The 15,441-nt window shown below is 38.8% G+C and overlaps 3 protein-coding genes across 3 annotated transcripts; 2 read left to right on the top strand and 1 right to left on the bottom strand.

The window, feature by feature from the left end:
• Positions 1–35: 35 nt before the first annotated feature.
• On the top strand, positions 36–1,160 carry GL218_04672 (uncharacterized protein; the record flags this gene model as incomplete). Its single annotated transcript, XM_033581292.1, has 1 exon — positions 36–1,160. One exon carries the CDS (start codon positions 36–38, stop codon positions 1,158–1,160), a length of 1,125 nt encoding a protein of 374 aa, XP_033435581.1.
• Positions 1,161–4,096: 2,936 nt separating this feature from the next.
• On the top strand, positions 4,097–6,158 carry GL218_04671 (Ankyrin-2; the record flags this gene model as incomplete). Its single annotated transcript, XM_033581291.1, has 4 exons — positions 4,097–4,352; positions 4,573–5,373; positions 5,432–5,701; positions 5,758–6,158. The coding sequence occupies 4 exons, from the start codon at positions 4,097–4,099 to the stop codon at positions 6,156–6,158; spliced, it is 1,728 nt and encodes a 575-aa protein (XP_033435582.1).
• A 3,361-nt stretch (positions 6,159–9,519) lies between these two features.
• Positions 9,520–10,623, bottom strand: GL218_04670 (uncharacterized protein; the record flags this gene model as incomplete). The annotated part of the gene is made up of 1 exon (XM_033581290.1): positions 9,520–10,623. One exon carries the CDS (start codon positions 10,621–10,623, stop codon positions 9,520–9,522), a length of 1,104 nt encoding a protein of 367 aa, XP_033435583.1.
• Positions 10,624–15,441: the final 4,818 nt, after the last annotated feature.

Genomic DNA, 15,441 nt, shown 5'->3' with positions numbered 1-15,441 from the left:
GCCCTCTACTAGGATCTTATTACAGTCAGTTCAAAATGGCTGGGCGCGACTACGACTTGTTCCAACAAATCTACTGCCTTTCTTTTGCCTCCAACCTCGTCTCGAGCACGGAAGGCACAGAAGCAAACCTCCAAGCTGCACTAGAGGAAATTCTTGAAGATATCCTTCCACGTTTGATAGGCACCTGGTCTATTTCCTGGGGGCCAAGAGTCTTCAAAGAGAAGCCTGATGAGCCGAAAGGCGGTCCGGACAATGTCTGGTTTGCGGCCATTAATGACATTGATAAAGTCTGCGCTGTTTCCATTGCAGGTACGGCGAAGAATTCAGATGCAGACATAACACAAGATCTCAATGTCACTGAGGTCGTGGACTTTGATGTCTGGGTTGAGTCGTGGTCTTCTCAGGGCATTCCTAAACCCGAAAAGGCCAATTCCGATCAGCTAGACCCTTCCAAGTCCTATTGTGCAAAGGGAATCTGCGATGGCACGTGGAATGTGTTGAACAATCCTAGTACGGCAGTTAATAGTGGTCTGCGTATCGATGAGTACTTGCAGCAGCTTGATCCAGATTACACCGTCGTCTTCACAGGTCACAGTCTAGGAGGAGCCCTTGCTCCGACTTCTGCATTGGGATTGGCAGGGTCTAAGATTGGCTCTAGAAATACGGTCAAGGTTCTGCCGTCCGCCGGAGCTTCTCCCGGAAACGACGTTTTCGCCAAGAAATATTCCGAAGTCTTCCCCAAGGATCCTCAGGTATCAAGCGAAGACTACAAGGTCTACAACACAGACTTCTATAACATTTACGACATCGTGCCCCAGGCTTGGTCTATTAATCCTGACCACAAAAGAAATCTCGATAATATTCTAACCAAGATTCTCCACTGCAGCGATGACTTTCAGCCTTTTGCAGAAGATGTGGTATGCGACGCTAAGGACAAATCCAGAGATTCGTTCATACCGTATACTCCCCTTCCGGGACAAAACTTCGTTGGTCGCCCCCCACCTAAAGACCCTATCGAAAGCGTGAGCGACGTGAAAGCACATTCCAGTCAGCATCACGTTACCGCATATCTGGAGGAGTTGGGCATTACTAGGTCCTTCCAGATATTTAAAGACAAATTCTCGAAGCGGATTGGGGCTCCAACGGGTCCTGGTAATTAAATCTCTAGGTCTTGACCAACTCAGTACCAAAGTCTATTGGATGCACTCCAATTCCAGTAGCTACTTTGTAGTGATAATTAGCTTAGTGAGTATATTCGGATGGGATCATCACGAAAGGAAGGGAGGCGGGGGTCACTGTTTATTATGACAGTCTGATAAAGGCTATATGTCGCTCTTTAACTAGATAGCAGCTAAATTTATCTATAGATAGATACACACACACACCTTTACCTTTGCCTAGGATGTGAGACGTATCTCTCGTTCCCAGAATTCATTGTTTGTTAGACCTGTGTCCCCTCACGATAACTATATGCAATTTTCCGTCCTGCGGTCACATTAAACATGTCCTCTTTTCAGCTTAGTCCTTCGCGCAATAATATCTTGGCAGCTCGGGGATATGTCCTCGTTAATAACGAATAAGAATTGAAATAATCACCGGTTAGGGAATATTCAATTAGATGATTACTAAAATCAGATGTATGGACAGAGGAGGGAAGATAATGGGAGGAAGGACAGCCACGGCGGTTTGGCGGCTTCTGGTTCCTCGCGCATCGTAATTACTTTCACCCAGAGTTCATATAATAGCCCTGCTCCATTTCGATTTGACTCGATTCATTTCAATAACATATATCAAAACATAAGACGTATACCTTCCCCTTAATTAATATGCGGTGCCCGAGAGGTGTAACGATCTAGGCTTGGTTTAAAAGTAATAACGTCAATATCGAGGTTAAAGTGGTTTTATTGATCCAGGTGATACTTAGATTAACTACTGCCGATATTCTAAGACCATCTAGATAGCAAGGCCTCATTATATAGACTATATCGATAGTACTAGTGCTGAGGAGCCAGGGGGCACGTTCGGATTCAGGGGTATCACATGACCTCAATGTCACACGTCCTGGACCCTCTATGATTCCATATCCGTGTACCAGGTGAGCCATTCATTCAATAGGTTCTTGTTTAGGTCTTAGGCTTAGTTCGTAAGGAAAGACAGGAGGAGCTAAAGTCGGAGCTAATACCCGATCACCTAGAGATTCAAATCGCAAGACTATCACCCGAAACCAAAGCATACAAGGAAAGCTAGGATATAGAGACTTGTGTAGGATAAAAGGCCTCTTGGTTATTGTAAGTAAGCATAGTCATCATAGGGCCATCCGTGAAACATAAGATGGAAGATTGGCCAAAAATCGGAAAGCAAGAAGGGGAAGGGCGACGGATCGATCCGCATCTTTAAGAATAGCATCGCATTTAAAGGGGATGGCATGCATTATTAAGGACTCGATGGTTAAAAGACGTAGTAGGTACAAGGGAAAGATCCATTTACCGAACCTACTAGAAAAGGTAAAAAAAGTATATCGAAACACGAAAAAGAAACTCCGAATCGGGGAATCGAACCCCGGGCTTGACGGTTCCATGATTGTTAAATCTTTGAGAGCGTCAAATGTTAGCCACTACACCAATTCGGATTAAAAATTTGCGCATTTTCTACTCATATATAGGAAGGTTATTCATGACGTAATGCTATAGTGGGGGAGGGGTTATTACATAACAGGTAGGTCCCACCTTTGGTTGAATTCTAGCTCTTTTAAGTGGCTAAATTACTTTCCTATCTCTAAGGGTATAAATATTAGGTTAGAGAGTTAGTAATTGCTATTCATGTCTTCTTTTTTGCTCCTTGTCAAAGAAGAAACTATGAAGATTGTTAAAATGTTTTCGCAAAGCTATTCTATGAGACTTAAATACCCACGCCTATCATCCATGCGCAATTTGGCTTTCAAGCTCAGGCTCAAGCTAATGACTAGATACCTAATATATCATTAAAAATTTTCATGTTACGCACTGTCAATATTAGAAAACTAAATAATTCATACAGAAGCTACTCCGTATCAAGATTCGAAGTGTAAACCTTCTCTAAAGGTATTAACAAATAAGGAATAAGTATATAATATCCAACTAGCTCCCATACCTCTCCAATCTCATAAATCATTGTTTAAATCAAAGAATACCTCCTAACTTATTCGAGCCTCCTATTCTCATAAGTAAAAGCTCCTTAACATACCAACCAACAATTATTCATATTTGTACCAACAGACACACCGACTCATCCCCATCTACATCTCACTCACCACACCATCATGCCTGGCATCTTATATCGAGTCCTCCTTATCAGCGTATCAACAACTCTGGCGCATAACATCGCCACTGCAACATATATACACCTGAGAAGACTTCGATTCCGATTCCGATTCCATTTCAGGCCGTGGTTAGATATTCTACCATATATACAGGGCCAACATATTGAACTACGAGACCTTTTCGCCCGATACGACGGCCTCGGCATAAATCGACCGATATGGATTATTTATGGTGTTTATGTATTAGGGTTCGGTGCCGGTGAACTAGAAGATTGAAGAAGGATCACTACGGAGAGGAAATTTTACACTCACCTCTACGATATTCACTTTGACGGTACTCACCTTTTGTTATCGCCTGGTATAGAATAGCTCCAAAAAGCTGTATAATGACTACCTAATTAAAATATCAAATATTTTCTGTTGTAATGCTTATACATGCATATTTGATATTTAATATTCATTAGGTATAAATACATGTACATTTTATGCGCTGACCCTAGTAGCAAGCTAGGTATATTTTCTCAGCCGCATTTAACCAATGATATAAATAGTATAATGTAACCATGTGAATGAGGCAACCTAATGCCACAGGAAAGTGGCGCTGCCGCAATCCTTCCACTAAGCCCTGCGACCATTAAGTAATGCTTCAACGTTCAACGAGTCCACTTGCATGTTGTTTATTATGAGTCTGTTGGAATAGAATCAGTGGAATTTCACATTGAATCATAATTACCTATACTTTAAATCACGATATTGAGCCATCTTACAGCCATCTTACATATAATTCCAACAATCAATATGGCCGATCCGCTGTCAATGGTTGCTAGCGTCATAGGCGTCGCTGGGCTTGCTTTATCTACATCAAGAGCCCTTATTTCGCTAATTCAAGAGATGACCGATGCGCCTCAGGAGATACTTCATATTCGTCGCGACGTGCAGAATCTTTCCGTGGTGCTTGGATCTCTCCAGGATATTTGCGCTAAATACGATTTAAAATCAGAGGATCTTGCACTGGAAAATAGTTTAACGGAGTGTATTAACCTATGCCAAGACAGTATGCAATCCATCCGTATACTTATAGCGCCTCTAAAAGGGTCTGGTAGAAGAAGTCCGATAAGGATGGTTGGTTGGGTGATGCGGAAAGGTGAAATCAAAGCATTGAGGGAGAGACTTCAGGAGGGTAAAACAAGTTTGAATATCACAATATCAGTAATAAATGGGTTCGTGAGCCTGGATTCTTATCATAACTACCATATTCTTCAAGCCATACTAAGCCAATCGCAGATTCCTCGAGGGAAAAGGCCAGGATGAGATCAAGAACGATGTCAACAAGGTTTACGAGAAGCTTTCTATTCAGCTTCGGAATCGAGATAGCGGAAAGAGAGTCCGAAAGAGGATGGAAGATGATGTCGCGAGCGTTTCGGCCTTCGAAGGGCGGCGTCAATCCATATCTCAATCAACAGACGCCGCCTTTGCTTTGAACAGGTACTTCGATCAATTGCCAGAGCCCCCGAACCCCCTGTCTCCGCTAGATTATCAATCCAATTCGCAGGCATCTAGTGAAGTACTCCTAAGTCCGTTCTTAGTAGAGCCAATCACTTTGCTTGAAGCAGTTAGAACTAGGAATAGCGATGGAGTTGTCCGTCTTATTTCGAGCGGTTATTCGACGGCTGAGAGAACGCAAGATGGCCAAACAGTGCTTCATTTCTGCGCCATATATAATGATGCGGAGATTGCCCAACTCCTGCTCGACCATGGTGCTGATATCAACGCGCGTGACAATCAGTTACGTTCTCCTTTAAACGTTGCTCTCTCATCCGAAGCATTAACCGTTGCAAACGTCTTGGTGCAAAGGGGATGCTCTCTTACGGGGTCCACTGACATGGTTTTCCCCTTGACCCAAAGGATAGAAGAGATACCCGGCATTAGACCACTACTTAAAACCCTGGCGCCAAAATTCAACAAGTCAGCCTCTGGACCATACCTTGTCCATCGAGCTCTCGAAACCAACGATCTCCAGAGTCTTGAGATTCTTCTTTCTGCAGGGTTCGACCCAAATACCAGAGACCAATATGGTGAGTGGTAATTACTACACGAAATTTGAAGTGTTCGAAACTAACTGGTATGTATTAGGCCTTCCTCCATTATATCAGGCGATGATGCAACAGCAAAAAGAAGCTGTTCGGTTATTGTTAGCCCATGGTGCTAATAAGGACGATTATCTACCACCAGAGACGGAGGATAGGCTTGATGAAAATATTCGCTCTCACCAGAAGATGGCAGCCTTCTTCAACAATGGATATATCCCATTAGAAATTGCTGCGAGGGTACTAAGAGACGTTGAGATGACCCGCATTCTACTAGAAAGCGGTGCCAATATTAATTATGTCTACCCAGGCGATGGTGAGTAGTGAGGATGTGCTTCCCCTATTGACCCTAAATCACTAACATGTTTCAAGGCGGTGTAGTATTAAGTGGCCTGGGCGACGAGGAGTATTTCGAATGTGCTAAGGTTTTAATAGACAGTGGCGCCGACATGCATATCAAAGGTAACAACGGAAGAGACCCCTTTCTCTGGGCGAATGCGTGTTCAAATACGAAACTGGCAGAATATATGCTCTCAAAAGGAGCTGATGTCAACCATTTCTACTACGACGATTACCCAACTGCTCTGTTTCTATGCGCGGATTGGGACTCCAGAGAAAGTGCTGAGGTCCTACTAAAACATGGTGTTGATTTGACTATAAGGAATAAGTCAGGAGAGACCGCATTGGATATTGCTCGGTCCGCGCAACATTCTGAAATGGTGGCGATACTAGAGCGTGCTAATACATTAAAGCTTGATAGTGCAAGGCAATGAATCAAAGTCTAATATCAGATCTAAGATGCCTAAAAGAGCTGCGATAGTTCTGAAGCAGCTTTTATTGTGAAGAGATGCTACATGTATAATGAAGCTTAATCAGACAATCAAACAAAATTGGAAGTTCCGCAAAGAAATGATTCCACGGACAACGTATAGATAGGACAATACCCATGATGAAGTCTTGGCTTTGGCAAGCCGTAGCGGGCAATGATAACTAATATTATTCGAGAGTACACGTATCTAAAACTTGAAACTCTTAAAAAAGCTATAAGTTAACTCGGTATACCTCGATGATAGAGATCATGCGACCTAAGTCGGGGTTTAATTGATGTAGTGGTTGCCCATGTGCCACATTGGGTACAATCCCTTGCATCCAATATTCGGTTTTACCAACTTGCCAATAATTACATTTATACAAAGTACACTATGTTACAACAGGAAGCCCTTTGTCTATTACGCAATCAAGGGAGGGACACAGTTTTCCTCCCTCTAGTCGCGTAGTATCAAGACCATAGGTATACCGTGCCCTGATCAGAGATACGAATCACTATATGCATTCCGATTCATAAAATGTCTCGCCATATTATGGGTTCTACTCATCCTTCCTAGTATTCGAGTTATCCAGGGAGATGCAAAGGAGAAGAATATCTCCGAGCTAAACAGCTAGATTTATATCCATATAAATCAAAGCACCCTTATTAAGGCCACTTTAATAGGGGCCACCTCAAATTTTTAAACCTTTAAAATAAATATACCTATTTTAAATTAATAATATTTAATTAAATTAAATTTAATTAATTTATAATTTATTACATTTTAATAATAATATAATTTTTTATTATAGATTTAATTAATAAAGTTTTATTTTTAAAATTAACGTTAAAATTGTTAATTATAATTATATTATTTAATTTTTAGGTTTTTAATTATTTTTTCTTTTTTATAATAGTTTTAATATTTATAAATGTTAAATTAAAATTTGGTAATATTTTATATTATTTTTACGGTTTTATTTAAATTAGTATTTTTTTTAAATAATTAACGCAAATTTTTATTATTATTAATTTTATAATAGCATTATTAAAGATTTTATTAACTTTTTTAAATAAAAACTTTACTATAAATTTAAAAAATGTTATATTAATTTTAATTAATTTTTTTATTAAAATATTAAAGTTTTATAAATTTAAAAGTGTTTTTAAAAGTATTAAAGCCATTTTTTCGATAAAATTAAATTTTTAAAATTAATAATTAAATTTATAATTATTAAAGTAATAATTTAAGTTTTTTAAATTATAAACCAATAATTTAAGGTTTTATTACAATTTTTAAAATAAATTTCTATAATTTTTTAATTAATTAATATATTATTTTTAATTAAACGTTTTTTTTATACTATTTAATAAACCGTAATAAATTCTTTTTTACTAAAAATAAAAATATAATATAATTAATATATTTTAATAAATTTTTAATAATAATTTTGTTTTACTAATAAAAATATATTTATATCGATAATTTATAAAATATAAAATAAATATATTAAAATAAAAATAATATAAATTTTATTTATAAAATATTCTTAAAAGAATTTTATTATAATATAATTACTATAATTGTTAAAAATTAATAAACGCTATTACCGGAAATTTAAAAGTTTTATTTTTTGTAAAAAAACTTTACAAAATTATTTTAAAACAATATTATTATTAGTTTAGCTATTAAAAAATGTAATAAAATGTTAGCTTTTAAATCTAACATTATTTTTATTAAAAAATTACTATTATTATATATATTTATTTATATATATAATAAAAGAATTTAGGGATTTACCGTTATTATTAACGTATTTAATAATTAACGTTTAAATTTTATTATTATAATTTTTAATAATAATATATTTTTTATAAATTTTTTTAATAATTATTTTATTATTTTTAACCTTTTTTATTATTTTTATTTTATTTATATTATAAATATATATAATAAAAATATTAATAATATAAGAAATTTTAAATCGGTTAAAAAATATATTAATATTATCGGCTATAGCATTATTAACGCATTTATAATTAATTAAATAAACTTTAATTAATTTAATATTAAAATAACGGATTAAAAATTATATATATTAATATTTATTAAAAATATTAAACCGGTAATTATAAACTAATAATTTTTTTATAATATCTTTAAATTAATATAAAAGTAACGTATAGCTAATATGGTTTAACGTAATAATTTATTAGGCTAATTTTTTTTTTTAATATTTTGATAATTTTTAACGTTTTTTTAAATATTTTTCTTATAATTTACAATTTAATATTTAATTTGTAAAATAATATTTTAAAATAAGGTAATTTTTAAACATTTACCGCAAAAATATACCTTTAAAAACGTTATTTATTACCGCAATATAACGCAATTAAACTAAAAAAGTAAGTATTTTAAAATCTTTAAAAAATAAAGAATTAAATAATATATTTTATTTTTTAATAAATTAAATATTGGTAAAATTATATAATAATTTATATATAAACTTTATTACAAATGTATTGCAATTTTGAGGTGGTCCCCATTAGGGTGGCCCCAGTAAAGATGCTTTGACTTATGGCGAAGCCTTACGGTCGACTTGGCAACTTGGATTTGCTGCGTCATTGCTACTGTCAAGGCCTTATCCAATGAATAAGTTGTAGATCTCGGATTAGGAAGTATAGCAATGCTATTAAATGCGAAGAACATCGTATTTATCATTAATAATTAATATAGATATCTAACGTAGATAAATGGGCGACCAAGTAAAAGTTACTTGCCTTGTTGATTGCCCAATCAGACAACCAATTGTTAACCTAGCTTTAAATTCCCTCCCAGGGACACATACTACATATGATATTGCTTTGTTATTATGAGTAGCCGGCTTAGCAATGATTTGCTCCTGGTACTGATAGGAAGAGCGTATAAATATACACCTACATAGTCGGTTGTATGACCTCAGGACCAATGGGAAGAAAAGTGAGAGTAAACTTTTATTAAGACCTAAGCTAACTTTCCGTCAAAAAGCCCCGATCATTGGTATCTTACTTCGTATCTGAGTTCATAACTTTACGCCAAATAGCCTCAATAGGCAATCACTGCGGAAACCAGTTACCAGACCCTTATTAACGCTCGCCCCAGACTCCCTATGGCCAAGAGAACAACAATATGCGAATAACAATATATGCAGATTCTACTTTATGCATCTGCTCTATTATAAATCCAACGCTTTATTTCCCCAATGTATCGCATCCTAATGCAGTCGGGCAGAATCGCCGCCATTACCTCCATCTCATTGAACACAATTTCAACTACTTCCGAACTATTATAAATATGCTGCGACCAAAAGATGAACCGCAGCCTCCTGAGTGCCGATCGTGACATTATCATACGGCCCCTGCCACTGGAAACCATAAAAATTAGACCCGTTCCGCGCGTTCTCGTACGCAGTGACAGCGTTTTGTGCGATGAAAGTGCTATAGGGGTGGTCATCCAGCGCAGCGTTGAGTTTAGCCAGCTCCCGGATAAATATGCCCTTAAACGATGTGCCGTTCGGCTCGCATTCTGTTTCGCTGCTGCAGGGTTCTGTCAGGGTTCCGTCCTTAACTAGTAGCGCGCTGCTGACTGTGGCATCTGCTATCCGTTGCGCTTCGTCGAGGTACGAACTATCCCCAGTAGCTTTGTATAGCTCGACGAGGCCGCCTAGGATCACTCCTTGGTTATATGTCCATGTTGTCCTTCCGTTGTTGACACAGGCGGCGTCGTCCGTTAGCCCGTCGTTAACAAGGTTTTCGCTGTTGATCATGCCGCTGTTCTTGAACCATTCCCACTCTTGTAGGCTGTGGTTTAGGTATGTCGTGTCTCCTGGGACGAGGTTGTGCAGCTTAGCCGTAAGCTCTAGGTAAAGCTCATTGCTGATGGCATTATGATAAGTCCGGCTTGGAATACTCCAAATAAGCCCACCCGAGCACGTTGTCGTGTTCCAGTATTTGTACATGTAGGCCTCATCTTCCTGAGCAATGAGTAGGTATTCTTCGTCATCTGTGAGCTCATATAGACTAGTCATTGCGAGCGCCCACCAGGCCGTATCATCAGTACTGTCAGCGCGGAAGTCGCCATCTCCATCCGGCCACCAGCTGAGAGGTGCCCGCTGGATTTGGACTGTGTTTAGTGCTTGGGGGAGATATTCGTGAGATCCCGACTTAACCATGTACTCCGTGAGAGCCCAAAGAGCGACACCGCTCTGCCACCAAGACGATGCTGTATTGTTAGGATCCCAAAGGCCTGTTTTCTCATCGTATAACGCCATCATAGCATCTACCGCTACTTTGGTCGCATCTAATGGTACCAACTCCCGTCTGATTGCTGCCCCAGAAACTAGGGGGGATAATGAAAGGCAGCATGCCGCCAATGACAGAAATGGCAACATGTCTGTGTACTTGTAAAGTGACGGTATACTGAGCTCGAATGAATCCTTAATAACCCAATGATGCTTCACAGTTTGGTATTCGTAAAGAGTTCTTCGTAAATATTTAGAGAAACTGTCGTATAACTAGTAGAATAGTAGATGGATTACCTCGTTTGATGCCAAACGCAGGTGCTTTATATATAAATCGTCCACATGCGCATCGTTCATATGAGAAGTTTAAACGCGATGTAAGTTTAGCAACCCAGTCATATTTCCCCAATATCGCTATGGGCTCGGTGGCTTTCCCTCGATCCGATGCAACACTTAAGCGCCGCACGCAATGTCCGTTCTCTATTCAAGATTTGTGCCATGCGAGTCTATTGCCAAGCTTAAATAGTGTTCACAGTCTGTTGACAGGACGGATACGAAAAAGCCACCCGCCGCGGTCTGTTCCCCCCCCTGTCCGCCCTAAGAGATGCAAGTAGGCACTTATCTGGTGGCATTTGAGTTATCGGATCTGGGTTGTCCTGCAAGAACATATGATTGGTAGGACCTACTCCGTGTACCTGACATGAATTTTAAACATTCATCAGCTGTCATATATACCGAGTGACTTATAAACGCCACAGTATAAAGAAATAAGGGGCAGGTTGTAGTGAGAGGCTCGGCTCGAAGCGTAGCTCCTGCTGTCGTGTGTGACAGCATGAATACGGAGGGTCACAACCCCTTGCATCAATATCGAAATCAGGAATTTAAATTTGAATCATGGTTTAACTTGCATATAGGTTGCACCTAGAGCCTAAAGCCGCATAATATAGTTCGGATAATGGTTCAGATAATTATTTACATGTCTTAACTCACACGTGACACTCCCTTTCTATGAGTCTATGTATATTAGATTAGGTTAGGTTAGGTACGCATTGCCGTTATTTAAATCTAAGGAACGATCTTCAACTGCAATCTTAACAGCTAGACTGATTCGAGATCTACTGCAAGTCATCTACGCGAAAGTGCCGATAAGCACCAATAAAGGAAAAGATCGACGAGGATAGCAGGTAGCATTCTTAGTGGAGTAGATAAGTTGCCCAAGACACATTATGAACAGCGCTTACCTCTCAACCTATCAACCGAGTATGACTGTAGAATGTTGTTCTCGATATCATATAATGTTGCGAAAATTAGCTTTTAGTTTAGTTGGGAGGCGCTTAGGTTTTTTTTTAGTTATATTCTACGGAATGGCTTAGTTTCGCTGAGACTCTGAGTAAACTGACAGACAGACTAAACTTACATTGATGTTAAAGAGAGTTAAAGATGGGAGGGCCTACTCTAAAGATGGCCGGAACTATTAGACGGAGTATAAATCGGACCTATTATTCATTAGGTAGAAAACATCTGATCTAGGAAAAGCCACGTGCAAGACAGGCGGGAGCCCATTCATTGCTTAAAGACTTTTTGCAATTTCTTCAATTGGTTCGCTTTTAATGGAATATTTAATTCTTTTAAGTATCGGATTAAAATGAGATCCAAGTTTAATGTTACTATCATAAATATGAGATAAATATTTTAATAGGTATATAGTAATTTGATAAAAAAGTATTTCATCCAGGAAGGACGATGAACGCGTTTGGACTTCCCTTCCTCAAGTACTACAAGCTGTGGTCAAAGGTAGTAAATACGTTGTATGGACATAACTCTTGAAAGAGACTTCTGTTATTATTAGCATGTGATCAAGATCTTCAATAGTACCTAACTGTAGACTCTTTACTATTCAACTGCATCCCTACCTATCCAACCCACGTTTTTAACTCCGACGTTCGCATGCCATTTTTCGGTGCAGGTGTCGCAAAGCAGGCTTCGTGATCAATGGACATTTACTGCCATGTAAACCCCTCACCGTAGTGTAACGAGACGCTACCCGAGAAATTAGGATTCGATGAGTGGCTATTATCTCCCGCCCCTTGCAACCCTTATATACCTAACTTCCTTCGCTGACACAGCATGTATCTGGATTCTCGCAATTTCGAAACAACCGTGGAAAGCTCTGGGATGTTTTTATAGTCATGGTGATGCCGACATTAGGAGTAGAGGAAAAAGTGAGAATGTGGTAGTGCCGGAGACGAAGTCAAGGAGAAACTACCAAATAGATCTTTTAAGAAAACCTTCAAGTTTAGGCTTATAACGGTCAACTAACATTTTCGTACAACCCACTTCTTGGATCGTCTTACTGAAGTTCGGGTTAAGATGCTTAGATCGTTTCATTATATTGAGGTTAAAAGGCTATTAGATGAGATCCCAATCTTGTTTAAAAACCGATATTTTCTTCATCAGTAATTTCGATTTTTTTTAGACAAGCATCTTTTAGCAGGCTTATCTCGAGACTCGTACATTATTCAAGGACGGCGATGCTGATGATAGATAAATTAATAGGGAGGAGGCTATACGGGAGCCGTACGCTTAAGAATAAATTCATTATCATGTTGCATATATAGGTACCTAACTATGATATCTATCGTGTAGGTAGCAGTCAGGTAGCCTACCTACCGAGTGTATCTATTCAGGACGGAAGATAGTTTCTAGCTAGGCTTTCATCTGGAGGCCATGAGAGTTTTTTATCGGAAAATAGTTAGCATCACAGTGCAGAGTTTTGTTCATCCCTAAGTGCTTTTTAACCATGTTATTTGGGGTAAGAGGTAGTTAATGAAGCCCCCTTTCGTGTTCAATATCAGTAGACTCCTGGAGTTTGGTACGGTACTGTCATTAAATTTGAACGAAGCAGGCACATTCTAGGGCTGCCAGTTTCTAGTCATTTTCCACCATCTATCTTTACTATCAGCCAAGCCGTAGCATTGCCCCTATTATATTACACGGCAGTAGTTGAGTGCCCCCAATGTCTAAAACAGGTGGCAAATGTAGTACATGCTCTTCGATATATAGAAGCGCCACTCAGTTACACGAAAATAATTTTGTTGAAACATTTTTCGGTTTCCATGCAGAGAATCTGTGCTTTTTACCTAACTATGACCTACCTAAGTTTACTCATCAATCTGCGACGACTATCCTAAGACTTCAAACTTCTCTTTAATACTTCGTATCTGAAGCCTACTGTACTTTATTATGAATCCAATACCAGATATGCCTTCGGGAAACCAACTACATTTCGGCCAAAATAAAAACCCCGATCACCAGCATTTGAAAACCACTTCTGGTCGATATAGACAGGTTTTTACAAATCGTCCTAAATCACATAAAGCTTCTCCATACACGACTTCAAGTAAACATGCTAAGACGCCTGGGCTTGAAATCCTATTATACACTTGGAGGTTTTGGAAATGGGAGATTATGTCTTGCGTCCTTGTGTTAGCATCACCTTTGGTTATGCTAGCTACGCTATATCCATATGATGGTCGATCTTTGCCTCAATGGCCGCTTCGGATATCTATGAACACATTGTTGTCGATTTACTCCATGATACTAAAGGCTGGCCTAACATTCGTGGTTGCCTCATGCATTGGCCAGTTTCAATGGGTTTGGTTCTCCAAGGGGCGTCCGATTTATGACCTCGTTCGATACGATAATGCGCGCCAAGGTCCATGGGGATCACTACAATTGCTTTGGGCACAGCGATTATGCCATCCTTTAACGGCTTTAGGTGGACTTCTTTTTATTTTATCTGTTGGCGTCGATCCTTTTATCCAGGAGCTTATTGGCCTTTACGACTGTAGTACAGTAGTTGCTGATAAAATAGCCACATTGGCTCGTACAAATCAATTTGATGATCAGCTTCAGGTACGAACATTTGGCCGTGATATTGACGCGGCTATTTCACAAGGAATTACAAAATTAGGGAACGGATTATATCCCGACTGCGCAACTGGAAACTGTTCGTTTCCAGAATCTTACGGCACTTTGGGGTACTGCAGCTACTGCGAAGATACGTCGGATGAGATTACTATTGACACGAGTTACATTCCTATTAAGAACTCAACCGTAGAGCCATATTACAATGAAACGATTATAATCAAATCCAGTCTTCCTGAGGGAATATATTCGATAAACGATCAAACAGGGCCCTCGCGTCTAAACGTCACGTATTCAATCAATATTTCCAAGTCTGCTCCTTATGAGAGTTGCGAGCAGAATGGAGTCGAAGTAGCTAAAGTGAGCCTCTTTGCTAAGAACTACAACGACATTAAAAGGCCAAAAAGACCGGAGAGAATTATAGTTAAAATACTAGCTGGAAAGACATCATTCTCTGATAGACATATTGACATGTCCACGGGACAAGTTATGAAGGGTTGTGAGAACGGGACTTCGGTTAATAAATGGCGCTGTAGGGGATACGGCGCAGCTACTTGTGCAGTCCAACCATGTGTAAGGATATATAATTCCACAGTAAAAGCAGGTCACTTGACTGAGCATCTACTTACTCAATCAGACGATGTGGTATGGGGCAAAGATCCTATACAAAACGGAGGGCTTGGTATTATAGATACTGAGTGCCTTACGCCCCAAGATAAAAATACACTGAGAGGCTATGGGTATGTTGTCGACGAAACCCACCGCTGGCTTCCTTACAACGTCTCATTCGATATTTATTCAAGCAAATCATTAACTATGAATATGACTAATTCACTTCTTACCCGGAAGTGCTTATATTTCATGGATACTGGTTTTGCATCCAGCTTCGGGCCTTTTATTATAGGCACACACTTCGGAGGTGCCTTGAGGGGATTTGGCGAAAATAGCGTTGAATACGGCATGACTCTTAGCAATTTTGATGGATCGGATATTATAAACCTTATGTATGACTATGGCCGTATCGACTTCAACCACGTTCAA

The sequence above is a fragment of the Daldinia childiae genome (genome assembly GCF_008694065.1).
Source record: "Daldinia childiae strain JS-1345 chromosome Unknown Scaffold4, whole genome shotgun sequence".
NCBI classification, from domain to species: domain Eukaryota; kingdom Fungi; phylum Ascomycota; class Sordariomycetes; order Xylariales; family Hypoxylaceae; genus Daldinia; species Daldinia childiae.
Note: the sequence above shows the minus strand (reverse complement) of the source record. Positions and strands in the feature narration are given on the sequence as shown.